Source organism: Macaca fascicularis, chromosome 15 (genome assembly GCF_037993035.2).
Source record: "Macaca fascicularis isolate 582-1 chromosome 15, T2T-MFA8v1.1".
Lineage (NCBI taxonomy): Eukaryota > Metazoa > Chordata > Mammalia > Primates > Cercopithecidae > Macaca > Macaca fascicularis.
Window position 1 is genome coordinate 4,632,649 of NC_088389.1, and position 27,588 is coordinate 4,660,236.

The 27,588-nt window shown below is 57.7% G+C and overlaps 1 protein-coding gene across 3 annotated transcripts in view; it reads right to left on the bottom strand.

Annotated features, from left to right (window-relative positions):
• The window catches only part of COL5A1 (collagen type V alpha 1 chain), a 208,645-nt gene that overhangs the window by 115,512 nt on the left and 65,545 nt on the right, over window positions 1-27,588 (bottom strand). For all 3 annotated transcript variants that reach the window (XR_012424123.1, XM_045374232.2, XM_045374231.2), the window contains exons 5-9: window positions 5,795-5,926; window positions 4,390-4,527; window positions 2,807-3,046; window positions 1,470-1,637; window positions 1,007-1,063 (exon numbers count right to left, since the gene is read on the bottom strand). Coding sequence is in view for 2 of the 3 variants with exons in the window: in XM_045374232.2 (XP_045230167.2) it covers window positions 1,007-1,063; window positions 1,470-1,637; window positions 2,807-3,046; window positions 4,390-4,527; window positions 5,795-5,926 (735 nt within the window). In the remaining variant the exon portion in view is untranslated. The remainder of the gene's footprint in view (window positions 1-1,006; window positions 1,064-1,469; window positions 1,638-2,806; window positions 3,047-4,389; window positions 4,528-5,794; window positions 5,927-27,588) is intronic.

A 27,588-nucleotide genomic window follows, 5' to 3' on the forward strand; every position in this document is an offset into this window, starting at 1 on the left:
CCCCAGCCTCGCGACTGGCCGTGATGCAGGACGCGCACATCCTCCTGTGGGCACTTGGACAACATGGCAGGGTGGGCCTTGGTGCTGGCTCCTCCCTGCTCTCAGGTCGTGCCTACCACATGCAGCTGCCAGACTCCCTGCCCAGCTGTTCACGGGGCATCTTGCCCGCCGGCAGGGTGGGCGGGATGTCAATACCTTGACCTTAGCGCCTCTGAGCCCCAGGGAGAAATGCAGGCCTCCCAGCCAGGCCATGACCCCCTGAGGGACAAGGACACCCCAGTGTGGGGCAGGGCCCCCACCAAACACGCCAACCCAGGAGGGGCATCTAGAATGTCCTCCGCTACAGTCCCACACTTGAGGGCATTATCAACAGTAACTTTTTAAACTCACCCATGATCTGATTACCTAACATAGTTGGGTTTTACTCAGCTGGAATTTCGGCACAGTGCTGTTTTATTTCATTATTTCAGCACAGTGCTGTTTTATTTCATTCCCTTGACAAAGTTTCATAAACAGTATTCCATGTTTCAACGGCTTCAGTAAATTTACTCCAAACGGTTGCATAACAGACGCGGAAAGTACAGCCATGTGTTAACTATTCCCTACCACTGCCGCGCGCATCTTTTACAAGGAATGGCCCATTTACATTCTCTCCTCCACCCCTCAAAGGGGACTCCACCTCTGCCTCGAAAGCGCTGAGCTGCTTTTCATCCCGGGTGAAACTGACAAGCACTGAGATGCTCAGAGCTCAGGTGCAGGACGGGCTGGGATCAGCACCTATCCCGCCCCCTCCATCATGGTCCAGAACATCCCCGACCTGAGGGGATTCTTCCCAAGTCCTGGTGACGAGTGGTGCGTGGACTCCACGAGACCAGGTGATTCCTCGAAGTGACCCAGTCCGCGCAGGTCCAGGGGCCCATGGACCTGGTCACGCCCTACACACCCCACTGTGCCCCCAAGCAGCAGACACCACGGCTTCAGGGAGAGAATGAGAAAATGTCCTCACCGGCTCGATGATTGCTGGTTCTCCCTTTTGGCCTTTCTCGCCCCGAGGTCCTCCAATCTGGGGGTGATAAAAGGCAGATGGAGAGAGAATCGGAGAGAAAAGTGAAAAAGAAAGTCCAGATTACACAAAATCTGCCCGATTTCACAAGGCGAGGGCACTATCGCAGTCAGGCGTCTCCCCAGGCCCAGGAGGATGGCAGGAGCGTGACAGAGGCCAGGCCCATGGAAGCCCATGAGACTACTAATGAAGAAACAGGCCCGGAGGAGAGCATGCCGTGATGCACACGTTATTCAGAGCAAATTCGAGGCACTGAGGTGTCTTTAAAAATAAAGTTTTGGGAACAGCATGCAACACTTGAGCTGCCCGTAGAGCCCCACCCCTGAGGAGGCTCCTGGGCAGGAGCCCCCATGATGCCCCGCCAGCCCCCCAGCCCCACCTGGAATGGGGGCCTGCACCCTCTCACCCCTTCATAGATGGTATCCTGGTTCGCTGGCATTCCTGGCCCAATCTCCGACGGGGAGTTGGTGGGGTCATAGTAGGGGTCGTAGTAGTTCTCGTCAAGGTTCCTGATGGTTTCCTCAGTGAACTCCCCCTCCAAGTCATCCGCACCTTCCCCTGGAGGCGGAGCTGGCTGCAGAGGGAGAGGAAGGCGCAGGGTCACCTCACAAATGCACCAGGCACTGCCTCTCCATCAGACCCTGGGCGGGCACCATGGCTACCCAGTCAACCGGGCAGAGACCCCCCTCTGGGAGAGACCTCCTCTGAGGGCTCCAGGTCTGACAAATCCAGGACTTCAAGACCAGCGGCCTCCTAAGCTACACAATGCCTGGAGTCTGGAGTCCAACCCACAAGGAGAGGTCCTGTGTCCCCTGGCAGCCTCTTTATGCATCTTCTCCCTCCAACAAAAAATCATCAGCCCAGATTGCCCTGGCACGAGGGCACACCACGGAGCTGGCACACCCATGCACCCGGGGGACCTGCTCAGGCAGGGGCTCCACCCCACAGCCCCAGGGTCTTGCAATAATGCACTCCGAGTGCGGTGCTGCAGACGCAGGGTCTGGACCTGCTGGAACGGGGGCTCCTCTCTGGCAATGAAGATTCTGCATCACACAGCGGCTGCGTTAAGCATCGGCCATGTGCTACGTACTATGCAAGACTCCCCACGAATCTGAAAACTTCACAGCCCCCAGAGACAAGGCTGTGTCAGTGCCATGATGGAAATGAGAACCCCGAGGTCCGGAGACGCCCGAGGTCCAGAGACGCCCAAGGTCCAGAGATGCCTGAGGTCCAGAGACACGGGCTCACTTTCCAAGGTCTCGGGCAGAGCTTTCAGGCCTGTCTGCTGACAGTCAGCCCCCGTCCCAGCCAGGGCGGCCCTAGCTCCTGCTTCGCTGTATTTATCTGGATCCTGGCTCCCAGGCCCATCCTGCCTGGCCACACCCAGGCCACAGGCAGGGACTCTGTCCACAAGCCATCCCCGTCCTCATCCAATTTCCACTTGAACCCTCCAAGACCGGAAGGGCTCGGGTCATTCTACCCATTTTCCAGGCGAAAAATTGACCACACTGAGATCAACTCAGCAAGCCAGGGATTCCAAACTCGTTCAGCAATGGCCTCCCCTGGGGTGCATTACACCGCCCAGCTGCAAAGGGCCCAGGGCCAGGGTGTGGCGGGAACACAGGGGCCACCCAAGGACACCAAGGTGACAACTGGAGTAAGAAGGGAGCTCAGCACTGTGGCCCCAGCCCTGGCCCTTGGCCTGCTGCCCCAGACCAAACCAATGGGAAGGAAAGAAATTACGTAGGAGGAGTTAGAGGTGCCGGCGGTGCTGGTGGGAATCTCGGCCCCGGCGCCTGGATCTGTGGGCTGGTCGGGGTTCTCCTCCCCCTCGCCATAGGTGAGGTCCTCGTAAGGCGAGGGAGTGTAGTAGTCCTCGATGGGCAGGTAGTCATAGTCCCCGATGCCGGGGTCCTCTTCCTTCCCAGCCGCTTCACTGGTTTCAGGCATGGGAGCTGCTTCCGTGGGGGTTGGGGTCAGCTCCTGGCAGCCAAGGGCAGAGACAGCGGGAGTCAGGGAGGAAGCTGGCAGCGGAGCCAGGCCTGGGACTTGCCGCATGTCCGGGTTCAACGGACATGCATCTCAGTGGCATCTCAGTGGCAACGCCCGGAGCCCTGGGCTGTCAAGAGGCCCAGAGGCTCAGTGCAGGGGCTGCCCCCATCCACGGGGGTTGGGGGCAGAGCAAGTGGGAAGAAGGCGGCCCAGCTGCGAGCCCCCAGTCACCAAGCATGCTCGGAATGGACTCAAACCCACCCAGTTACACACCAGAAAAGGGCGAATCATATATCAATATTTAAAAAAACAAAAGTAGCCAAACATTCCAGGCTCTCAGAGCGATGTGAGATGACCAGATCACCTTTCCCTAGAAGGATACAGACACGCTCACATACACAGGTTCATGTACACCTGTGCCTGCGCGCACACACGCTCACACACACTCACACACATGCTCACACACACTCACACACGCGCTCACACACACACAGGCTCATGCACACCCGTGCCCGCACGCACACACGCTCACACACACACACGCGCTCACACACACACATGCAGTTTCATGCACACCCGTGCCTGCATGCACACACACACACACGCTCACACACACATGCTCACACACATGCAGGCTCATGCACACACATGCCTGCGTGCCACATGCTCACACACACTCCTTCATGCACACATACACACCGCCCATGCTCACGCCCCACCCTCTTTACCGCTGACAATGGCTCTGAGGCTGGACAGCCTCCCTCCCCAGCAGAGCACCCACCCATCCCCACTCCTGCATGGGGCCCGAGCCCTGCTAGGCGTGGCCCTCCAGCTCTCATGGCTGCTCACACACCCTCACAACGGTCCCCAATTTCAGAGGTGAGGGGGTGACAGCCCAGAGAGGGGAGGACCCAAGGCTGACCTCAGACTGCATCACCCCCCGCCCGGGGAGCCCCTGAGCTCTCCTCTCTCCTCTCCCACCACAGCTACACCTACACTTGAGGAACCCAAGAACCAAACTCATCCTGGGCCTGCTCGAGCCCTGTGCCTGGTACAGGGTGGGGACCGGGGCCAGGGCCCAGAGATGCTGGTGGATACTCCCCTGTATACCTTGCATCTCCCAACATCCTCCTCACGGCGGAAAACCCAATGCTCCCCGTGACGGCAAAGCTTACACAGCCCGCAACAGCCGGCTCCCTCACTGAGCTGCCCCCGCAACCTTCAGCAGACAGCCCCCAACCCTCCACCCTGACACAACCTCTCTCAGCCTCGCCCTCCTCTGCACCACAGCCTTGAGAGACCCAGCCCAACCCAGTCCCCCGCTCAGCACAGACCTCGGGGACTGCTGTGGTTTCTTTGGCAGCTTCCACGGGCTTCTTGCTGGGGGTGGGCTCCTTCCCCAGGTCTTCGGGGTCTTCATAGTAGGGGTATTCGTAGTAATACGTCTCACCCTCGCCGTCTCCTTCCGTGTACTGAAAGCGAATTGCGGCCCCGTGAGGAAGCAGCGAGCCCACAGGGCGACCAGCCTGCTGTCCTTCTGCAACCTCCAGATTTGGCTGGGAAGATTGCACGCCACGACGCCCCGTCCAGCCCCAGGCGTGAACCTCCCTGTGGGTCCCCAGCTGGGGTTCCTCCCTCTCCAGCTCCTTGGAAAGCTGACGCAGCCTCATCAGAAGCACAAGGGAGAAAGCGGGGGGGGGACACCAGGTCCCCTTGAGCAGTCAGAGAAAGATGAGCCCTCAAAGGTGAAGGCCTCTGGCCCTTTGGAACCCAGGCCAGAACAACTAACAGAATGGCAGGCTGTGCAGCCGTCACCACGTCACCAGCAGGCTCCCGGGCCTTCAGCCCCAAGCCTCAAAGCCCAGGGACCCCATGGGAGGGGCTTCACTGGGACAGAGCAGGCCTCGTCCTGAGCCCATTCCCATACCAGGAGCTGGGAGGTGACTGGCAGGAGGCCGGGGCAGCAGGGACTCAGCTGGGAGCTCTGTCCAGTCCCTCCTGGGGTTTGTAAGATGTGGCCTGGGCCACGGGGTTCCACAGCTTCCTGAAAGCTACCCTTCCTTCTCTCCTGACTGGTGGTGAAAGAAGGAAGACCCAAGGAGAAATAAACAAGATTTAATATTACGGATGAGAAATGAGAGGCAATGGGCCCAGGGCATGGGCGAGCATTTTCATGCAGAGGTGATAGAAAGAACTGCAAATAAGATAAACTGCAGCGCCACGAGGGTGGGGGGCGGGAGGGGGAGGAAAGCTGACCCATGGACATGGCGGGTCCCAGGAAGAGGGACAAAGGTGTCAGGCACGTGGCTGCCACTCTACAGCACACTCTACACTCAAAGGAGCCGAGGGCTGGCCATTCTACAGTAGACAAGCTCAGGCTCCGTCCTCTTTGGCGAGCTGCACATGGCCCCTCCGGGGACACCTGTGGCATCCGTGCTCACAAATACCCCATCAAGGTCAAGCCCAAGGGTGAGAGCGCACTGGGCGTTCATCATCAAGGAGCTTGTTCAAAAGGTTAAAGGAGAGGGTTATTGATGACAAACGCTGTGACCCTATCATTCTGGGCAGTGCTATTTAGTAAAGTGAGTCAGATATCCCAATGTTTACTTCCTGAGTCCCTCTGAATTCTCACCCAATGGATTTATTTAAAATAAGGGTCCCATGGCTTATGTGTCCCTTCACCAACCATCCCAAGTAGTCTGCTCTCGCCCCCCAAGATCCCAGCCAGAGTTAACTCACATATTCATCTGGATTGGGGTCCTGTGACTGTGGGGTGTCAGGTACTGCAGTGTCACAGTCAGGGCTATAGTGCTCGCAGTAATCATAAGCTGCGCGGTGGTCCGAGACAAAGAGCAGCTGCTGGATGTCACCCTGGAAAAGAACAGATGCGCATGAAAAAGCAGCTCACAGAGCACTCGCATGGGGACCTGGGAGACACAGCCCCATGTCTTGAAGCAGGGCAAAGTCCAGACCAAGCCACAAGATGAGCTTGTCCTCAGAGCCAAACATTCGCCCTAGAAGCTGCCACTCACAAAAGACACTCAAGCTAGGCTGGCCCATCCAACCACCCATCCATCCATTTACTCGTCCATCTACCCATCCATCCATCCATCCATCCATCCACCCACTCATTCATTCATCCATTCACCCATCTATCCACCTATCCATCTGCATCTACCTTCCATCCATCCACCCATCCACCCATCCATCCATCTATCCATCCATTCACCCATTCACCCGTCTATCTATCCATCCATAAACCCTCTATCCATCCACCCGTCTGTCCACTCATTCACTCATCCATCCATCCATGCATCCATCCATCTGCATATATACATCCTTCCATCCATCCATCCATCCAACCATCCATCCATTCACTCATCCATCTACCCATCCATCCATCCACTCATTCATTCATCCACTCACCCATCTATCTACCTATCCATCTACATCTACCAATTCTTCCATCCATTCACCCACCCATCTATTCATCCATCCACCCATCCATCCATCTATCCATCCATTCACCCATTCACCCGTCTATCCATCCATAAACCCTCTATCCATCCACCCATCTGTCCACTCATTCACTCATCCATCCATCCATGCATCCATCCATCTGCATATATACATCCTTCCATCCATCTATCCATCCATCCATCCGTTCACTCATCCATCTACCCATCCATCCATCCACTCATTCATCCACTCACCCATCTATCCACCTTTCCATCTACATCTACCAATCCTTCCATGCATTCACCCATCCATCCATCACTCATCCACCCATCCATCCATGTATCCATCCATTCACCCATTCATCTGTCTATCCATCCATCCATTAAACCCCCTCTATCAATCCACTCCTCCATCTATCTGTCCACTCATTCACTTATCCATCCATGCATCCATCCATCTGCATATATACATCCTTCCATTCATCTATCCATCCATCCACTCATCCTTCCACCCATTCACCCATCCATCCACTCATCCATTCATCCATCTACCTATCCACCTGTCCATCCATCCACCCAGCCATCTATCCACTCATTAATTCATCTATCTATCTATTCATCTAGGTACATCCATCCTTCCATCCTTCTGTCCATCCCTCTACCCATCCTTCCACCCATCCACCCATCCATTCATCTGTCTATCCACCCATCTACCCACCCACCCATCAATCCACCACCCATTCACTCATCCATTTATCAGACACCTGTTAAACACCTGCCAGATGCCAGTGCAATGCTGGCAGCTTTTGCCTGTTGTGAGAAACAGCCTGCACTCTCACCCACCCTAGACCCCGAGGGCTTGGAGGTACCCTGCCTCCTTTGCCATTACCCCTCAACCACTGGGGGAGACAGTATTTTTAAAGAGGTGATGTCTGGTTTCTCAAAAAGTTAAAACTAGAATTACCATATGACCCAGTAATTCCAATCTCAGGAACTGAAACAGATGCATAAACAATTCACCCAAATCAGTTCACCCTCCAAACAAAGCAGGTACTCAAACAAATAAATGTATACAAGTGTTCATAGTAGCATTAGTCACAATGGCCAAGAGATAAATGCAACCCACATGCCTACCGACAGATAAATGGATAAAAAGAGTGTGGTATGCGCATAGAGCGGAACATTATTCAACCATAAAACAGACGGAAGTACTGACCCACACTACAAGGCAGATGAATCCACGCTGCTAATAACTAAACTCTTGGGTTCATTGTGAGCAGCCTACAGTCTCACTGTGTCAGCCAGGAAAAGCATGCAAGCACGTATTCCTTCTTCCTCTAACCACAATGTGTAGACAATTTATTTCATTATTCTCTGACCACGATGTGCGCACAGGAGAAACAAAAGGGCTGCTACTAGGAATAAGAAACGCAGGTCTCATAAACGCTATCTGCAGATATGAAGATGACAGGCATGCTAGGTGTCACCCTGGGTGTTTCAAAGCAGAGGATCTTTTGACCATAATCAGACGCATAGAAGCCGACCAATATAGTAATGATTACAATAATGAGTGATGACGATTTAGATCATGTTGACCACAGATCAAGTACTAGGCAAACAGCCTGCACATGGTCTTTCTGTGCCCTCAAGAACCCTATGAATTGTGTCCCCTAATCCCCACTCTACAGCAGAGGAAACTGAGGCCCTGTGAGGTCACCTGTCCAGGGTCCCCCAGCGGGTGGGGCAGGATCAGCCCAAGGCAGCCTGCAAGGTTCCAACCACTACACACCCCACCGCACTCAAGGGAGGGAAAGAACACGGAGGACCATGTCTGGGTGCTGGAATCCTGTCACTGGAGACAGCGCTGCAGGCAAGGGGAATTGAGGCAGGGCCAGGTGCTGAGTGCTCTGGGTCTGGAGCCCATCTTGCCACCCTGCATCACATCTGCACACTTTTCCAGAGCCACAATACCCAGCGGGCTGCAGGGTCAGGGTGCCCAACCCCATCTGGAGGACGGCACGTTCTCCACGGTTCATCCGAGCCTGGTTCATCCGAGCCTTCACTCCATCCAGGCAGAGGCACCACCTCCCCCGGCCGAGGACCCTCTCTGGGCCAGGAGGAGTCTAGTGACAGCTTTGTCTCTGCCATGAAGACGCTGGCCTGCAGCCGCGGTGGCTGTGACGTGGCTTTGTGCTGTGTACTTCTGACCCTGGTGAGTCACCCTCAGCCCCAGGGTGCCAGTGTTCTGGAAAGGGCTGGGGGACATTCACAGCTGTGACCTCTCAGCGCACACCCGCCATTGTTCCGAGGGCTGCTCTCTTCCACGAAGACCCTTGGTGTGAGGGTCTGGCCACAGCAAGACAGGCACTGAGACTTGGATGGAGCGGGTGGGAGGACCACAAGCACTGCACACACGGGTGGGGCGGAGGGAACCCCAGCCCGCAGGCACGCTCGGAAAAGCAGCAAGCTCTGTGTTGCCAGACAGGCCCGGCCCGCACACCAGCTCCGCCGCTGCCTGGCTGTGTGGCCTGGGATGAGCCTGCTCACACACGCCTCTCAGCTCCCTGCTTTCTCTCTGAAAAAATTAGCATAAAATAGCGGCATTCACCTCACAGAGCTGTGGAGTCCTCCAGGCAAAACTCCTTGTGTATACAGAAGGCACTCAATAAGTAATGCAAAAGATTTTGAGGTCAATGGGGGAAGGCGTGTGCTCAGGAAAAGCCCTGAGTGGGCAGCAGGTTTGGAGGAACTGGGCGTCAGCACGGGGCTGACGCAGGATGCAGGGTGGGGCCCAACAGCAGGTGTGAGAGGGTGGCAGGGAAGAGGCCACAGCAGCCAGGACAGTGCTCCTGAGAGGGGAGGGAGCGGTACGAGGCAGGATCCGAGTGGAGGACCTCGGGGCTCAACAGGAAATGGATCTCAGCACCAAAAAGGGGAAGGAAGTGGGGTATGTGTCTGTGGTTACGGTGGGTGACCCCAACCTATGTTTAAAAACCTCAAACGATGAGCGAGGAGCTCAGAACCCTCCCCAAGCCCACCCGACTCTCCAGGCAGCTCTGCCAGGTGTAAAGTTGCTGCTCCTGGCTTCAGCCACACATCCACACCTGCCTCTGGGTCACAGGCAGACGGACCCACCTTTCTCAGCACCACTGTGCCACAGCCCAGCCCTACAGCCCTTCTGCCCACCTGCCCCTGCCTCGCCCCATCCAGAAGGGTGCAGCCAGGGTTCTGAGGTCCGCCCAGTGCCTGGGTGCCCGCCAGCACCCGTTCCCTTGCAGGACTCAGGACTCACAAGGGAAATTTCGGTCACCTCCATTTAACAGATAGAAAGAAGGGGTTGAGACAGGAGACATCACTGGCCCCAACTGCAGAACCACAGAAGCAGTGGCCAGGACCTGGAACCTGGGCGTGCAGCGGGGCCCCCGACACTAGCTGACCCAGCCCTGTCTCCCCTGTCCCCACATCTCAGAACAGATGGAGCAGCACAGACAGAGACGGGTGCTCCTCCCGCAGGCCTCAGCCCCAGAGCATGGAGCGTCCTTGGCCGCCACGTACCTACCGCCTCATCTGAAGTTTCAGGGACTGTAACCCCCAGCATCACCCCACATCATGGACAGCACTGCCGAGCCCCCTCCAACCCAGGTCCTTCCTCTCCGCAGGATGCCTCAGGACAGTGGTGCAGGAAGCCGCTGAGGGTTGGCGGTTGTCGGGAGCTGAGCTTGCACCTGTTCCCTGGGCTGGGGCATCTGCCGGGCTGAGGAGGGCACTGGGTGACATATTCCTCTCCTTCCAGACTTCACCTCAGGGGCTGTGGCCCACAGAGGGACAGAGCACGGGGACGGGAAGTGACCGAAGACAGCTACCTGCTGTTCCCTCCTGCCCCTGAGACCTCATCACAGTAAACTGGGGGCATTCTGAGGAGGAAGCAAGAGTGGGGCCCTGATGAGCACAGCCCTCAGCATTTCACACCTTCCCTCCCCGACGCCAACCCTCAAACGGGATGCCCTACTCTCCACCCCTTGAGGCCAGCGCAGCTGCCCACCTGCCCCACCTCCCTCTCCCTCTCCCTCCCTCTTTCTCCTTCTCTTTCTCCTGCATCAGAGGATCCTGGCCCATGTTTCAAATTCTCCAGAAGACAAGGAGGAACAGTGAATCAAAACCACACATTTTTATTAAGCAACATGACTTCTGGATCAAATTTCATCCAATTCAAATAAAATATGTTCTCCTTTCAACTGGCAATTTGACATCTGAATATACGCTCTCCAAAGGCACTTCAAAGAAGGAAGAGAAGCCTCGGGGGCCTTCAGGGGCAGCTGTGGTCCTGGGCCCTGGTGCACCCCTGGATCCAGCTCTGCTTCCCCGGAAGCCCCAAGCTCCTCGGATCATGGGTGTGTCCGGCACACCCCCATACCCCAGGGTGTCCAGCACGGCGGCCATACCTTACAGGTCCTGCATAAGGTGCTGGTGCTGGTCTCAGTGCATGTGCGCACACAGCACCCAGGCACACCAGCACGGCCATCAGGGCCCAAGGCTAGGTAATGAACACCCACAAAGGGAGACAAAGCCTGAGGTGTCCCCAGGTGCCCTGCGCTCTGATCCCAGGCTGACCTGGCCCTCAGCCAGCCCTACGTTGTGGCCTGCCCGCCACGCCCCCAGATTGCAGCCATGAATAGGCAGTAAGTAGGACCAGGCGTGAGGCCTCTTCACTTCAGTGCCCCCTCCTCTCTGCAAATGCACCTGCTTCGTTCGAATCATCGCCCACCAAATCCTCACGTGGGTTTTCACACTAGTAAGAGCCGGTGTGTTCTGTGGGCACCACTGCCAAAGGGCAAGGGTCTGCCCAGCCCACACCACCCCCGTGGAGAAGGAGAAACCGAGGCGCAGGTGCTAAGGCTTGGGCTCAGAGTGCTGCAGAAGCAAGGTCGCTCTAGATCTGGGTCCCGGCCCAGGGCTCTTTCCAGCCCACCCACTGCTTCTTCCCTACACATGCAGGTGAGGGAGAGGGCCCTGAACACCTGGGTGCCCAGCAAGGCTGTCGACGAGCAGGAGCTTCTCTGCAGGTCCCCAGGCAGATGGGGCCGTGGTGAAGGATCTGCTCCAGGCTCCAACACGGAGCACATGCCTGCCCTGAAGCCCAGCAGACTCCCACAGGCCAGCCCCACGGCTGCACGAGCTTTCACTGCTTCTGTGCCACCTCCCAGGCAGGGCTGAGAAAAGGGCTCCGTGATGTCTGCACCCCAACATCTGCCCCCCAGCAGACCCCCACAAGGACTGGGAGGAGGAGGAGCTGAAGCTGACGCAAAGGCTGTAACCCACTCTGCAGGACTCCGGTGAGATACCTGCCTCTGCCCTGGGCCGCCCCTGGGGCCACCTGATTCTTGCAAGTCCAGAGGCCCTGGTGCATGGGACTTCCGGCTCTGCCCTCGGGGCTGTGGGTTGGTGGCTAGTCCACTGCTCAGAGCAGAGATGAGATAGTGATGGGATCCAAACACAGTCATCGGGTGCCATGGGGTGATGAGAGGCACTGAACAGCCCTAATGGGGTCATGGGGGGTCCTGGGCAACCCTGTATGGGTACTATGGGGAGGTTACAGGGTGGTCCCAGATAGGGTACTATGGGGGAGCCTGGGCAGCCCTGGATAGGGGTGCCATGGGGGGGGACACCTGACAGCTCTGGATGGGGATAGTTGAGGGGACCCTTGAGGGGTACCATGGGGGGCCCTGGATGGGGACCGTGGGGGCCACACTGAAGTCCTCCTGCATCCCTGAGACCCGTGTCCATCACTGTTCTGGTGAAAGATGTGATGGGTCCAGGGTGGAGAGAAGCTTCTTCCCTGACACACGCAGCCACACAGTGTCCTACCCAGCAGGTGACACCTGCGGAACCCTGGGACCCCCAGAGACTCCATGGAGCGTGTCTGGGGGGTCCTGGGATTCAGGAGCCATAAATGCTCATGAGATTCTAAGATGCAGCCAGGACTGGAGCCGCCCCTCACAGACCTCAAAGGCAGCCGTGGATGCGGAAATGCCCCTCCTTCTGTCAGTGGTACCCGGTCAGTTCCTGAGCCTGCGCTCCTCCTTCTGGAACGTTCACTCAGAGTCAGCTCCTCTCTGGAAGCCAGGCTGGCATGTGGAGACGTCCAGCCCAGCCACCTACCAGCCAGGCAACCAGCCCCTGGAAGCCACCGTCTCCCCATTTCATCGCAGGAAATCCCAGCCTCCCCTGACCCCCTCTAGGCTGTGTGGACCAGACACACAGCTCTGCCTGCAGCTCAAGAAAGCCCTAGGCAGAGATCTGCCCCAGTGCCCTCAGAATCCTTCTCAACCCAGGGCTTCCGGCAGCCACTGCCCACTGTGCTGGAGAGGGCACGCCACCCTGGCCGCTAGAATCTGGCACACACCGTCTTTCAAATACAAAACTAGGATCGTAACTTCATGTTGCATGCTGAGAGCATTTTCACAATGCCTCCTGTGATGCGAAACCAAGCTGCAAACTACAGACCAGGAAAATCGGACGAGAAAGCCACCTCTCCTGGCGAAGCCTTGCCCGGCACTGGCTGGTGGGAGGTGCTGGCGACCTGGAAAAAGGGCCCGGGGCTGGTGGGCAGCCCCTGCTTGGGCTTGGATGTGCTCATGGTTTTTCAGGGGACAGGGACAGGAAACTGGAGCTTGGGACTGGGTCACAATGCACATGCGCAGCCAAAGAAATCCCAGAGAGACCTCAGCCTGTAGCCTTCCAGGACCCAACCCTGGGCCTCTAAGAGGTTGGGTCAGAATTGTCCCGTGGGTCATGCCCTGACCCTTCCTGAGGCACTGAGGCACCCCAGGAATTTCTTAGCTGCAGCTGCCCTCTCAGACAGGTGGGCTCTGACCCCAAGAACCTGCAAGCAGCTTGACCACGACCTCAGAAAGGCCCATGGTCCCCACAGTCCCCCTCCCAGGTGCCATCAGAGCCTCTGGCACACAAGCACATGGAGCCAACCTGATGCCCTGCCCAGCAGTGGCCCATGGCTCTCCTCTGATGTCACATCCAGCTGCCGGGTGTCATGGCACACGCCCCATCCCTGAGCAGGGCAGTAGATGTCACTCCCGACCTTCCTCAGACACGCCCCTTCTCCACCCTTCATTGCTCCTTTCTCCCCATCCTCCATCCTCCATCCTCCTACCAATGATGGCAGCTGCCTCCTTCCTGAGCCGCCCCCTTGCCCTGGAAAGGCAGAGGCCGATCGCCACCTGGGATATGGAGCATGATACACTGCCTTGCCCTTGTCCTGCCCAGGCCATGAGATGAGCATGTGAGGTGCTGTGTCTCACTTGCTACTGTCCTCTTCATGCTGTTTTCCAGCCCTCCTGCAGGGCCAAACACCCACCAGACGCAGGGAAGCCCATCCAGCAACCCCATACTTGTAGGCCCATGGCCGGCTTGCAGGCCAAGCACCAGGACCTGGGGTTGCTTGGTGTGTTGTGTGACTGTGTGCACACGTGTGTGTGTGCATGCGTCCGGTACCGTGTGGGTGCAGGTGTGCACTTGCACACATGAGGCCATATGTGTACTGTGCACACGTGTTTTGCATTCATGTGTGTGTTGTGTGTGTGCATGACATACATGCGTATGTCATGTGCACAGTATACATACGTGTGCAAGTGTGACAGGGGTACATGCACGCACTTTTATGCATATGTATATGGTATGGCATGCCTTGCGCACGTATGTGAACAGGCATGCGTGTGTGTGACACACATGGGTCCTGGCACAGCACTGGCGATGGCCCCGAGGTGCCTGGGACTCAGTCCCCTCCCTTAACAACAGCCCACAGGTCCTTGAGGCTGCTTGTCCTAAGCCACCCCACTTCCCCGCTCCAACGTGACAGGCGGTGTTGACATGTCGGATATCCTCAGCATGAACCGCCTGTACCCGGCCTGCGTTGGGAAAGACCCTAGTGTTTCACACTGACCCAATTCCCAGCCCTACCTCACGCCTCAGCAAAAGGGACTTTTCCTACAGGTCTGGCCCTACTCCCATTCTTTCAGCCACTCCAGGAGGAAGGCAAGGCCTCCTTTCCACTCTCTCATCCCCATTTCACAGATGCAGCAATGGAGGGTCTGAGAGGCAGTGCCACTCTCGCAGGGCACATGGGAAGAGGGCTGACTGGGGCTCCTGAGTCTCCGCCTTCAGCCCCCATAGTCCCCAACCCAGAGCTGCCCACCTTGGAGTCAAGGCCATCGTGCCAAATCACACATCCTACACACGGAACGGCCATAGGCTCCCAGTTCCCACAACCTTGTCCCGTCACCCACACAGCCCTAGGAGCAGGGGCAGGCACCTGGCCAATTCACCTGGTAGATTCAGGCTTCTCCTGTTCCATGTCTTGGCTTCCCGGGCTGAGCCCCTGAACCACTCCATTTAACTTTCAAAGCCAGGACCCAGCACCAGCTGCCCCACACAGCTGGCCCTGTGGCTGCCCAAAGAAGCAGGTGGCAGCCGTTTTCACGCCATCCCTCGCTCTGATAACTGACCACTGTGTCTCCCTTTACATTCCTGGTTTCTGCCCCCTGCCGGGTCACTAAAGTGCCCTGGAAGTTTCCGCCACCAGGCCAGGGTCATTACGGCCATTCCGCTCCGCTGTGGAGCCTCTGCCCACGGCACAACTGGCGGCCACGTTCGACGGAAGACGGGTCGGCGGCCGCGGCGGGAGCGTGTTGTCCTTGGCTCTGGCAGAGACGGGAGCATTTTGCTGAGAGAATCAGTTCTGCCTTTTCTACTAATGAGACTGTATCCAGGCTGCGTTTCTGCTGTGAGTTGAGGAAATTGCAAAGTTTTCATTGGAGAGCCTCATAAGCCTGGGGCCATGGAGATGGGAAACACGGGGCTCACCAAATTATAGGCTCCCGTGGCCGGGGCCCCCAGCCCGGCCTGCTTTCTCATGATGCTGTTCCCTCTAATCGCATGCTCAGTGCCTCCTCTGCCATTTAATCATGCAGTCCTCCTTTCAACTCCTTTCAACCCAATCCCCCATCCCTGGGGTGAGCCAGCCCCCCACCACTGCCTGGCACCCAGACCCCCTCCTCATCCAACCGAAACAGGTTCCACAGGAATCCCAGCTGAGCACTCTGCTTGTCCTGCAGATTTTATCACCTGATTTTAGCCAGAGCGCTTCGTGCTGGTAAACAGAGACACAAATTATTTAAGACAAACCCTTCTCATTCGAGGCTGTGGGAGAAGCGGGCGGCAAGCATGTTGTCCAGGAGAGACTGCTGTGCCACTGCCAGGCCCTGCCACACACCTCCCCTGTCCTGGCAGGCGGGCACATTGTCCAACCTGCCATACAAAATGCAGCCCAGCTGAGTTAACACGCCGACTGGAAGGGACAGAGGCAGGGAGAGCCACAGGCGGTGCCAGGGCCTGGAGCTGGGTTCACCTGGGCCCACAACTGAACCTTGCCCCTTACTGGCTGAGTGATCTCAGGCGTGTTCACAAACCACGTTAAACCACGCTTTCCCCTTCTGAAGCTGGGGATGGAACAACGCTGGCCCCAGAGGCTCCTGGGAGGGTGGAGTCTGGCCCTGGGCTCTGAAACAGGAGCTAAGAACATGACTGCATTCCCTGCAAGTATGGTACCATCATTAGCAGTCTCATGCACAAGGCTTCCCTCCCGCTGGGCCCGGCAGATTCTGACAGACACAGCCAGAGCAGCCTGGCCGGACGCCACCGGTGCCCCTTCTCCACGAGTCACTTCCTTGATGTCCATAGCACTGCACACGTAGGAGACCACCAGATTCCCCCATTCCAGCTGCCCTGGGCCCCAACCAGTCACACTTACAATCTCGCTTTGATATTTTTCATGCGTGAGTCATACAAAATGGAAAAACAAAATGCCCCCAAGCCAGTGAGGTCTAAATAATTTTTTCCATGGTTTTCACAGCACCTGTGAGAACGAGTTTCACACTATTAACGAGAGTGTTAGAGAAATATTTTCATGTCGTCGGAAATTACTTTCTGCTGTCCCCACCATGTCCTTGCTCGCTGCCTCCTGTCCCAGTCCAATTCTCACCTGCAGCCACCCGCCCAAGACGCATAGGGTCAAGTCTACTCACAACAGCTCTGGGTGCGAGGCTGCAAAGTGACATATCTGTGTCTCCATCATGGGGGCAGGACACATGTGTGCAGAGAAGGGGCATGACCAGGTCACAGCCTCATGCACACCCACAGGGACTAAAGGGTCAGCTCAGCAAACTGGGAAAGGGGGGCCTCATCACTAGACCAAGGGATAAAACAGTAGCACCAGTGGCAGGGCTGGGGGGCAGGTCCACCTCCTCAAAGACTCGCCATCCAAAGGGTGGCAACCTCACAAAGGCCTGCACTTGTGGCTTGGGCAGTGCATACTTAAGCTGCTCCTTCCTTCTCCACATCCGGACTTTTGGAGCAGTGGGCCTGCAGACACTGTTTTATGGCACACGGGGCATCGCTGGGCACAGGGGACATTCACTCGGTCCAGGCTCCCCAGAAGGAAGCCACCTGACCCTTGGCAGGACTGCCCAGAGAAGAATGGCACAGGGAAGGCATTGACCACAGGAGGCCGGGGCACTGGATCCCTCCCTTGTCATCTGTGAGGATGTCAGCATATGACTAATTACTCCAGGTCTCCATTTGTTGATAAAACAGGATAATAAGATCTACCTCACGAAGCAGAGGACTAAACGGGATTGCACCAGAACACTGTCCAGAGCAATCAGCATCCACCAGCACAGCCTCCACGGCCACCACCAGCACCAAAACCACAGAACCAGCACACTACTAGCATCACGACCACCACCAGCAGCGCTACCAGCACCAAAACCATAGAACCAACACACTACTAACATCATTACCACCACCATCACCACCACCAGCATCACCATCACCTTCACCACTACCATCACCATCACCACCACCACCATCACCTCCACCACCACTTCCATCATCATCACCATCACCACCACCATCACCTCCACCACTACTTCCATCATCATCACCATCACCGCCACCATCACCTCCACCACCTTCACCATCATCACACCATCATCACACCATCACAATCACCTCCATCACCACCTCCACCAGCATCACCACCACCACCACCACCTCCACTACCACCTTCACCTCCACTACCATCTTTACCATCATCACCATCACCACCACCATCATCACCTCCACCACCTTCACCATCATCACACCATCACAATCACCTCCATCACCACCTCCACCAGCATCACCACCACTACCACCATCACCTCCACCACCGTCACCAGCATAACCACCATCACCTCCACCACCACCTTCACCAGCATCACCACCATCACCATGACACCACCAGCATCACCTCCACCACCACCTCCACCAGCATCACCACCACCACTACCATCACCTCCACCACCACCTTCACCAGAATCACTATCACCACCACCATCACCTCCACCACTACCTTCACCAGCATCATCACCTTCACCACCATCACCTCCACCACCACCAGCATCACACCACCACAATCACCTTCATCACCACTATCACCTCCATCACCACCTTCACCAGCATCACATCACCACCATCACCACCATTACCTCCTCCACGACCATCACCAGCATCACTTCCACCACCACCATCACCACCACCACCTTCACCACCACCTCCACAAGCATCACCACCACCACCATCACCTCCACCACCACCTTCACCAACATCACCACCACCACCACCACCATCACTTCCACCACCACCTTCACCAGCATCACCACCACCACCAAACCATAGAACCACCACACTACCAGCATCACCACCACCACGACCATCACCTCCATCACCAGTATCACCACCAGCATCACCACCTCCACCAGGATCACCAACATCACCATCACCACCACCACCATCACCATCATCACTACAACCATCCCCTTCACTATCACCACCACCAGTATCACCACCTCCACCAGGATCACCAACATCACCATCACCTCTACCACCACCATCACCGTCATCACTACAACCATCCCCTTCACTATCACCACCACCAGCATCACCTCCACCACCACCACCACCAAAACCATAGAACCATCACACTACCAGATCATCACAACCACCACTACCTCCATCACCACCATCACCAGCATCACCATCAGCAGCATCCCCACCACCACTACCATTATCATCACCACCAACACCCTCATCATCACCATCATTACATTCACCACCACCATCACCACCTCTCCACAACCACCATCACCATCATCAGCATATTCACCACCATCAACTTCACCATCACCTTCACCACCACCATCAACTTCACCATCATCATCACTACCATCATCATGACCATTACCACCACAGCACTGTTATCATCATCATCATACTCACCATTAATATCACCACCATCAGCATCATTATTGCCGTCATCACTACCACCACCTCCTCTGTCACCACCACCACCACCATCAACAGTCCTGATCCCTGAGGAAGTCTCACCAGCCCTTCCCGAATACTCCTCTGCAGCATGAAGGCCTGCAGAAAGGCAGCCAGCTCTGATTGCTCATCCTTTTCTTCATTCAATCAGTATTTTTGGCATCTCTCTGGTAAGTCTTAGGGACATAAAGATGAATAAATCTGTGTCTCTGACTCTAAGTCTCAAGGGAGAAGCCTTGGGAGGCAGCACAGGAGCAACAGACTTTGCCTGGAAGGTCAAGGAGAGGGTCATGAATGAGGTTGTTCAGAGCTGGGCCTGGAGGAGAAGGTGGCTGTTACAAAGGTTCACATCCTTTCACTGGCCTCAGTCTGTTATGGTCTCATCCCCTCTCCTCTGGACAAGACCCCACATTCGGGCCACCGACCCACTCTCCACTCCACCAACCTTCTCTGTCCCTGCTTCAGACCCCAGTTCTTTCTATTCAGCTTCCATTCAGCACAGTTTCCAGACCTGAGATCACTCTGCCTTCCGTCCCTAACACCACCTGTGACCGTGCATTCCTGTGGCCGCCATACCACACTGATGTTCATTAATGGGGTTGACACCCACAAACCCCTAAGTCTTTTTCATATAAAACACTTTCATATAAAACACTGCCACTTCTCCTGGCCCTGTGCTTGTACAATTGATTGTTTTGAAACCAAGTGCAGAAGCTCATGTTTATCCTGATCAAATTTCATTTCCTCAGTTCCAGAGCATAGTCCCAGCTTGAAAGATCTTCTGAGTCTTCATTCTGTCAACCAATAGAGTAAGATGGCTTCGCCTGTGATGGGGACAGTGACAGATGCGACTCCCGGGTGTCTCTGCAAATCACCCACCATCAGGAGCACCCGCACATCCCTGTGGAGCACACACAGCCCTGCTGTGGCTGCAGGCCGGGAGGGAGGAGTGCTCTGGGGTTATGTTAGGAGCCAGGCTGCTCCACACTCTCCCCGCCATCCCACCCTGCGGTGAGTAAATGGGCCTGTGACCCAGGCTCCCTGACAGCATGAAGCCAGTGGGGTGGGGCTCAGACATCCCGCTCAGACACCCCAAGGCATGGCTCAGACTGCCTCTAGGGCAAAACTCACTATCGGACATGAGAGAGGCAGGGTGAGGCCACGTGGCTAGCTCGCAGGAAAACCTGCACTTCTCAGCTCCAAAAAATATTTCCAAACACACAGCCTCCCACAGGCATGGACGGCAGGCAGTCAGGGCTCTGGAGAGAGGCCGCGGGGCGCAGCAGGAATCATGCCTTGTTTGGAGAGTCCAGAGCTCTAAAAGCGCTGGGAGTCCCCGGCTGCAGCCTGGTCACCCACAAGCCCTTCTGGAGGACGGGCTTGCAGGCACAGCCAGGATGGGTGTGGGCTGGGAGCACCTGGACAAAGGTGTCCAGGGGAGACCTGGTCCCCATGGTCAAGGAAACCCCAGCAGAGGACAGGGTGGGGCCATTTGAACAAAAAGCAGCAACTCAGGGCTGAACATGAGAAGAACCAGGGTCTAGGGCTAGAGAGGGGCAGGAAAGATGAGGGCAAGAAGAAAGGGAAGCAGAAAAGAGCGGGGCAGGATGGAGGAGGGCAGAAGGAAGAGGGAAGGAATGAGGGGGAACAGGAAGGAAGGGGGAGGGGAGGAGGGGAAACAGGAAGAAGTGAGGCAGAAAGAAGGGGGGACAGGAAGGGGTGTTAGGAAGGAGGGGGACAGGAAGGAGGAGGGACAGGAAGGAGAGAGAAGAAAGGAAGGGAGATAGGAAGAAGGGAGGGAGGAAGGAGGGGGGACAGGAAGGAGGAGGGAAGGAAGGAACAGGGACAGGAATAAATAATAGAGACAGGAAGGAAGGAAGAAGGAAGGAGGGGGGACAGGAAGAAGGGGCAAGAAGGAAGGGGACAGGAAGGAGGGGGGACAGGAAGAAGGGGAAGGAACGAGGGGAACAGGAAGAAGAGAGTCAGGAAGGAGGGGGGAGGAAGGAAGAAGGGGGGACAGAAAGGAGGGGTGACAGGAAGAAGGGAGGCAGGAAGGAAGGGGGGCAGGAAAGAGGGAGGAAGGAAGAAGGCGGACAGGAAGAAGAAGGGGGCAGGAAGGGGGGACAGGAAGAAGAGGGGCAGGAAGGAGGGGGACAGGAAAGAGGAGGGACAGGAAGGAGAGAGAAGAAAGGAAGGGAGATAGGAAGAAGGGAGGGAGGAAGGAGGGGGGACAGGAAAGAGGGAGGAAGGAAGAAGGGGAACAGGAGGAAGGGGGCAGGAAGGAAGGGGACAGGAAGGAGGGGGGCAGGAAGGAGGGCAGAAAGGAGGGGGAAGGAAGGAGGGAGACAGGAAAGAGGGGGAAGGAGCGGGGACAGAAAGGAGGGGGAAGGAAGGAGGGGGACAGGAAAGAGGGGGAAGGAGCGGGAACAGACAGGAGGGGGACAGGAAGGGGGCCAGGGTAAAGGGGGTTCACGTTCTCTTGGGCACTCACAGACAGGCCCAGGAGTCCAGGGCGGGTAAGATTCAAGCCTAGGGCCATCCACCTGCGGGGAGAGCCAGGCACTGACTCTACGGGGCCGGAGAATGAGATGCTGAAAGAGGACACAGGAGATATGACTGAAGAGCGGGGACTTGGATCAGGAGACGCAAGAAGGGGTCATGAGAATAAGGAGACAGGACCCAGCCAGAAGTCTCCCATCTGGGACCCCAAGTCCTGCCCCTCTTCGTCTGAGTACGGGAACTCAACCCAGAAAGATCCAGGCCTGGGCTGAAGTCCTGCCCGGCCTGTTCCCAGCTGTGTAACCTTAGGCAGGTGGCGTTACCTCTCTGGTTCCTCCATCTCAGAGCCTTGGGTTTTCTGAACAAGCGGTGGCCACTGCACCAGCCCCCAGTGCCCCATCCAGCCGAGTGCTTGGGCCCGTGGGGTGCAGCGTTAGAACAGAGCAGCCCTTCCCAACTGCTGGATTTTCAAACAGACCAGAGGGTGCTGGTAGAAAAGTGACTCTGAGACGGATTTTCCATGTGCTCTGGGATCAAGACTCACTCATCAGCACACCTGGCTGGCAAGACACAGCCCCACACCCCAGCCACACGGTCTACAGGACAGCACCCAGGCTCTGCAAGTGGGGTGTCACCGGCCTGGCCAGAGGGACAGTCTGCTCGGGTCTGAGGAAGAGCCAGGAGGCCTCCCCTAGACGGGAAATGGAGCCAACCCGGCCTCCAAGCTGACTCCACAGGCCCACAGGGGCTTCTTCGAGGCACCAAAGGGCCGACCGAGCAATTCATGCCCAGAGGCACACGGCCGTGGAAGGCGGAGGCCAGCTATGGGAGCTCCCTTCCTGGCCTCCCGTGTGGCTGCCCCACCAAGTGGTCCCCTCCCCCACCACTGCACCCAACAAACAGGGCCCCTCCCCCACCACTACACCCAAAAAACGGGGCCCAACCCTCACCACTGCACCCAACTAACAGGGCCCCTCTCCCCCACCACTGCAGCCAACAAACGGGGCCCCTCCCTCACCACCGCACCCAACTAACAGGGCCCCTCTCCCCCACCACTGTACCCAACAAACAGGGCCCCTCCCTCACGACCACACCCAACTAACAGGGCCCCTCTCCCCCACCACTGCACCCAACAAATGGGCCCCCCACCACTGCACCCAACAAACAAGGCCCCCCTCACCAATGCCCCCCAACAAACGAGGCCCCCCTCACCACTGCCCCCCAACAAACGAGGCCCCCCTCACCACTGCACCCAACAAATGGGGCCCCTCTCCCACCACTGCAGCCAACAAACAGGGTGCCTTGATGGGGAGCAGGCTTGGGTCCTGGCTCCCCCACCTGCCCGCTGAGCTTCACACCCCTTTCAGTGAGATAGGGTTAATGGCGCTGACGGCGATACTATGAAAATACCACACAATCGCCATAACCACAATCCTCATCATCATAACAGCCACCGTCCCAGGCGCCGGCAGGAGAGCCTGCCAGCACACAGTGGCGCACCTGCCACCTCGCTGAGTGACCACAGGGCTGGCCGCACCGGCTTTGCCTCCTTTCATCCGCACCACAAGCCTGACATCCCCACTTTCCAGCTGAGGAAACTGAGGTTCAGGCTGGCTCAAAACCGTGGGAAGGATGGGTGGAGGGCTGGGGCTTGACTGTGGCTCCCTCAGATGCCCCTTGGTGCTGAAGAAGGACATCACATTCGTGGGCCCCCTCACCCTTCGGCCGCTTGATGCCAGCTCCTCCGCTCAGGTGGGCGGCTCCCCCAGCCACTGGGCCCTCCCACAGGGACGCCCTGCCCCTTTGCTTCCCCTCCACCGCGGCCCTGCGCGCCCTGGGCACCCCCCTCCAGAGACCCTCCAGCATCATGCGTCCCTTCCCAGAGCCCCTCGGTGCCGTCTTCTGGGAACTGTGGATCAGAACATCCACCATCGGCCCAGCAAGATAGCCTTGGATAAGGCCGGCTCCCGAGATGACATCATTCCCGTCTGGGCTGGGAGATGGGTCTGTGGCTCACATTTTCCATGGAACAAACCTGAAGCCCAAATCTCGGGCCAGGCAGCAGGAGGGGCCAGACCCCACAGCACATGGGAAGAGGCAGGCCCTGCCCAACTCTGTGGGGTCTCTGGAGCCCTCCCTGTTGGGTGCCACACAGATCACCAGCAGGGTCACTGGCACCTGCCAGGCGGGTCACCAGCCACCTGCAGCAGGGAGGAGTCCAGGCCTCACTCACTTACTGCTCAGGCCTCCCTAGACCAGAACTGCAAATGAAAATGTACCCCAATACCAAACTGCACCCCAATACCAAACTACACACTGGTTCCAGTCAGCCAGGCAGCTGCCTACTGCACCAGGGAGATGCCTGCAGGGCTTGGCCAACTGCCAAGTGGCCCACCTGCCCCTCCTCAGTCAGGCACAGCTCAGCAGCCCACCCCGAAGCCTCTGCGAGAAGCTCATATGCATGCCCAGAGGCTCACTTTTAAGCACACGTGCTCTGTGGGAATTAAGAGAGAAAAACCCCTTTTCCACACTGGTGTAGGGAAGTGGCTGACTGGTAACCCCGAGGGATGCATCCAGGTCGGAACTCCCTGAATCTAGATCCACAGGTGACCTTGTCCAGAAATAAGATCACTGCAGATGGAATGAAGGATCTGGAAATGAGAATATCCTAGATTAGGGCGGGCCCTAAATCCAACAAGTATCCTTGTGGGCCACGCAGAGGAGAGACACAGAGGGAAGAGAGAGGCCGTGTGAAGATGGAGGCAGAGGCTGCGGCAACACGGCCACAAGCCAAGGAGTGCCTGGAGCCACCTGGGGCTGGAAGTGGCGGGCAGGGCCCCCCGCTAGAGCCTTCAGAGGGAGCATGGCCCCGTCCACACCTCGATCTTGGAATTCTGGCCTCAGAGCTGGGAGAGCATAAATCTCTGCTGTTTTGCCACCAGGCTGTGACAATTGCTTGCAGCAGTCCCAGGAGATCATGCAGAGTGCAATGTCCCTGTCCTTTCCAGGAGCAAGAGGAGGTCTCTGCAAAGTGGGCAGAGCTGAAGACATGACAAGCGGCCTCTGCCCTTCACCCTCTGGTGTTCCACTGCCAGGGCCTGCCTCATCACTGCCAGGGTGGGGTCTGGGCTGCCACACAGGTGGCCTGAGACAGTGGAAGTGGCTCCTACAGAAAGTACCAGTGGATGCTAAGGAGACAGCAGGGCTGGGTAGATGCAGGTCTTGGACCGAGGACCTAGACGGGTGACAGTGCCCTGTGTCAGTGCAGGTGCACCAGAGCCCCCCAGGGAGTTGCAGTGAGCCGCAATGGCAGGCGCACTGGGCAGGCAGCAGCAGGGGCTTGGGCCAGGACTCGGGAGGGACAGGCACACACTGCCCCCGGGGAAGCCCTGGCAGAGGGACACCTGGCCCATCTACGCTGCCTGGCCAGTGAGGATGGAGGCGCAGAGACAACACAGTAGGGTGCCTGGGGCTGCCCGAGGTGGTGGAGTGCCCCGCCCCACCCAGGTGCACACATCACACCCATCTCATGTCCCAAGTCAGAGTTGGCCCAGCCAGCCCTGCAAACGCGCCCCTCCGGGCAGCTTCCAAGGCGGGGAAAGCCCGGACATCTCCCCATTCCTCTCACGGGGGAACACGGCTCATCAAGTGGAGGCTGAGCAGCAGGGCCCAGGAAAGTTCCGGCGAGGTGGGCTTTCCCAGCCCCGCGGCCCTTCCCCCACCAGGAGGAAAGGTCCTCAGCAGAGTCCCCTCGTGTCCCGGGAGCCGCCAGCCGCACACAGCTCAGCGCCTGGAAGTCAGCTCCCCTTCAGGGCTGCGCTTTCCTCCCCGGGGGCTTCCCCGGCTGCCCAGTGACGGGCTGCGGGCTCCGGAGCCACCCTAGACCCAAGCCTGAGTCCTACCTGCTGCATCCCACAGGCAGCCCAGGGAGCCTGCGAGCAGCAAGGTAGTTCTGGAAAGGTCCAGGGGCTCCAAGGGCCCCGGTCTGGGAAGTTACAGCAAACGTGGACCTGGGCCTCTAACAAAGCCCTTGCTCTCCCCTTCGAGGCCCTGACACTGAAGGGCCTGACGCCCTGGGGGACGTTCCCGCTCACAGCAATCCCAGGGTACCTCCGTGGATGGCTGAGAAAGGCCCCCTCAGCACAGGCCCCACTCCTGTCCCCGGGACAGCAAAATTCCAGAAAGAACATGTCAGTGGAAAAGCCAGGCCCCTGGAAAAAGGGAATCAGGGATTAGGTAAACCACTTGGAGTTTTTCAAAGGCTGAAATGAAGGCAGACAGACGGAGGAACCGCTCGAGCTTGGAGCCGATGCCATCGCTTTCCCACCAGCACCCAGGGGTTTTGCAGGGAGAGCTGGAGTTTATAGTCTGTTTGGCCTTGTTGCCCCTTGAAACCTTCAACAGCTTAAAAGCACATTTGGCTCCTGGCCCAGAACTCGCTGGCCAGCCGGCCGGCCCCCAGGGCAGTTCTCATCCTCTCCACTACCGGCTCCTGGTCATAGCTCACCGGGGGAGGAGTCTTTCATGGCAGGCCTCAAGGCAGAGGCACCCCAGGCCCCCTCTTAGTCCTGCCTCCCAGCCTCCCCGACGTGGATCACTTGGCCGGCTCAGGTCCCACAGATGAGGTGAGACTCTAGAGGGGAGCATGGAGCCCTCCAGATCAGCAGCCAGGCAGCCTCGTGCTGCCCATCTCAGGCTGGGGAAGGTGCTGGGACAGGGGCTTGGCGGGTCCAGGTCACCTGTCACACACAGGAGGGACACTCTTGGGCCCTCTGCCCTTGCTAACAGCTTATGCTGGCTCTTCCTGGAAGGTTCCAGGGTTTCACAGACCCCATAGGCCAGGGGACTCCAGGGTCCTCAGGGCCTGTGCAGGGAGGGCTATGAGAACAGAATGCCAGGCAGGGGCCCACGGTGCTGTCAGGCCAGTCTGAGTCCAGTCTCCTGCTAGGGCGAGCGTTCCAGGGTGCCTCCTGCTGGTGCCTGCACCTGCCATCACAGCAGACCCTCAGCAAGGTGTGGGTTTGCAGGCCCCTGTCCTCCTTCCCCAGCAGCGTCCCCCTGTGGAGCTGGCAGGAGACCCCCCTGGCATGGGCTCTGTCTCCTAGGATGGGGTGGGATGGCCAAGGATGGGGTTGGGCAGCAATGCCCTGAGTCCTCCTCCAACACCAGTGCTGGCCCCAGGGCACTGGCACATGCAAGAAGGGACAAGAATTGGGATGAGAACTTTGCAGGATGATGTCCCAGGCAGCTCCCGCATACTCGCCCTGGGAACAGGCAGCATGAGAGGAACTTGGCCATCCCACCCCATCATGAGACAGAGCCCATGTCGGGGGGTCTCCTGCCAGCTCCACAGGGGGACGCTGCTGGGGGAGGAGGACAGGGGCCTGCGAACCCACACCTTGCTGAGGGTCTGCTGTGATGGCAGGTGCAGGCACCAGCAGGAGGCGCCCTGGAGCACTCGCCCTAGCTGGGGCTGGCGGGACCCTAAGCCAGTTCTTTCACCCCGGGCTTCTCAGTGGCTCCATCCTCCTGAGGGCTCAGGGGCCTCATCTTTACGGCAGGACTCACAGCACCTAATTCATAAGGGGAGTCCAGAAAAGCTGAGAAAAGGGACAGCTCAGGACAGTGCCACTGTGGATGGCGGGCCACCTCTGGCCCATTGTCACGGGCAGATGACCACCGACAGTGGGCCAGAGAGTAGCTCTCACTGCCAAAGACCCAGGACAGGGTGGTTCCCCGCGGCCCTTGGAGGCACTCGCATCTAACACAGATTTGATCTCACCAACCCGAAATCCAACAGCGTTGGCCCTATTGCCCCATTTTACAGATGAGGACACGGGGCTCCAAGTCACCAGCAGGGAAGGAAGTCCAAGGCTGGGGGAACCTGCCAGCAGCACGCCCTCCATGCCCATCACTTCCTTCATGCGTGGTTCTGTGAGGGACAGCAGTGTCCCACTTGCCCTGCACGGCAAGGCTGCCCCGCTAGAACCAGACTCAGGGACTGGGAGGCAGTGAGGGGCTGGTCTACAGGCGTAGGGGTCTGCTGACATGGCCAAGGCCACACACTAAGGCCCCGCGTCTATACCCAGGGAGGCGGCGGGCACAGCACCAGCCGTTAGCACTGTTCTTGCACTGCGGGAG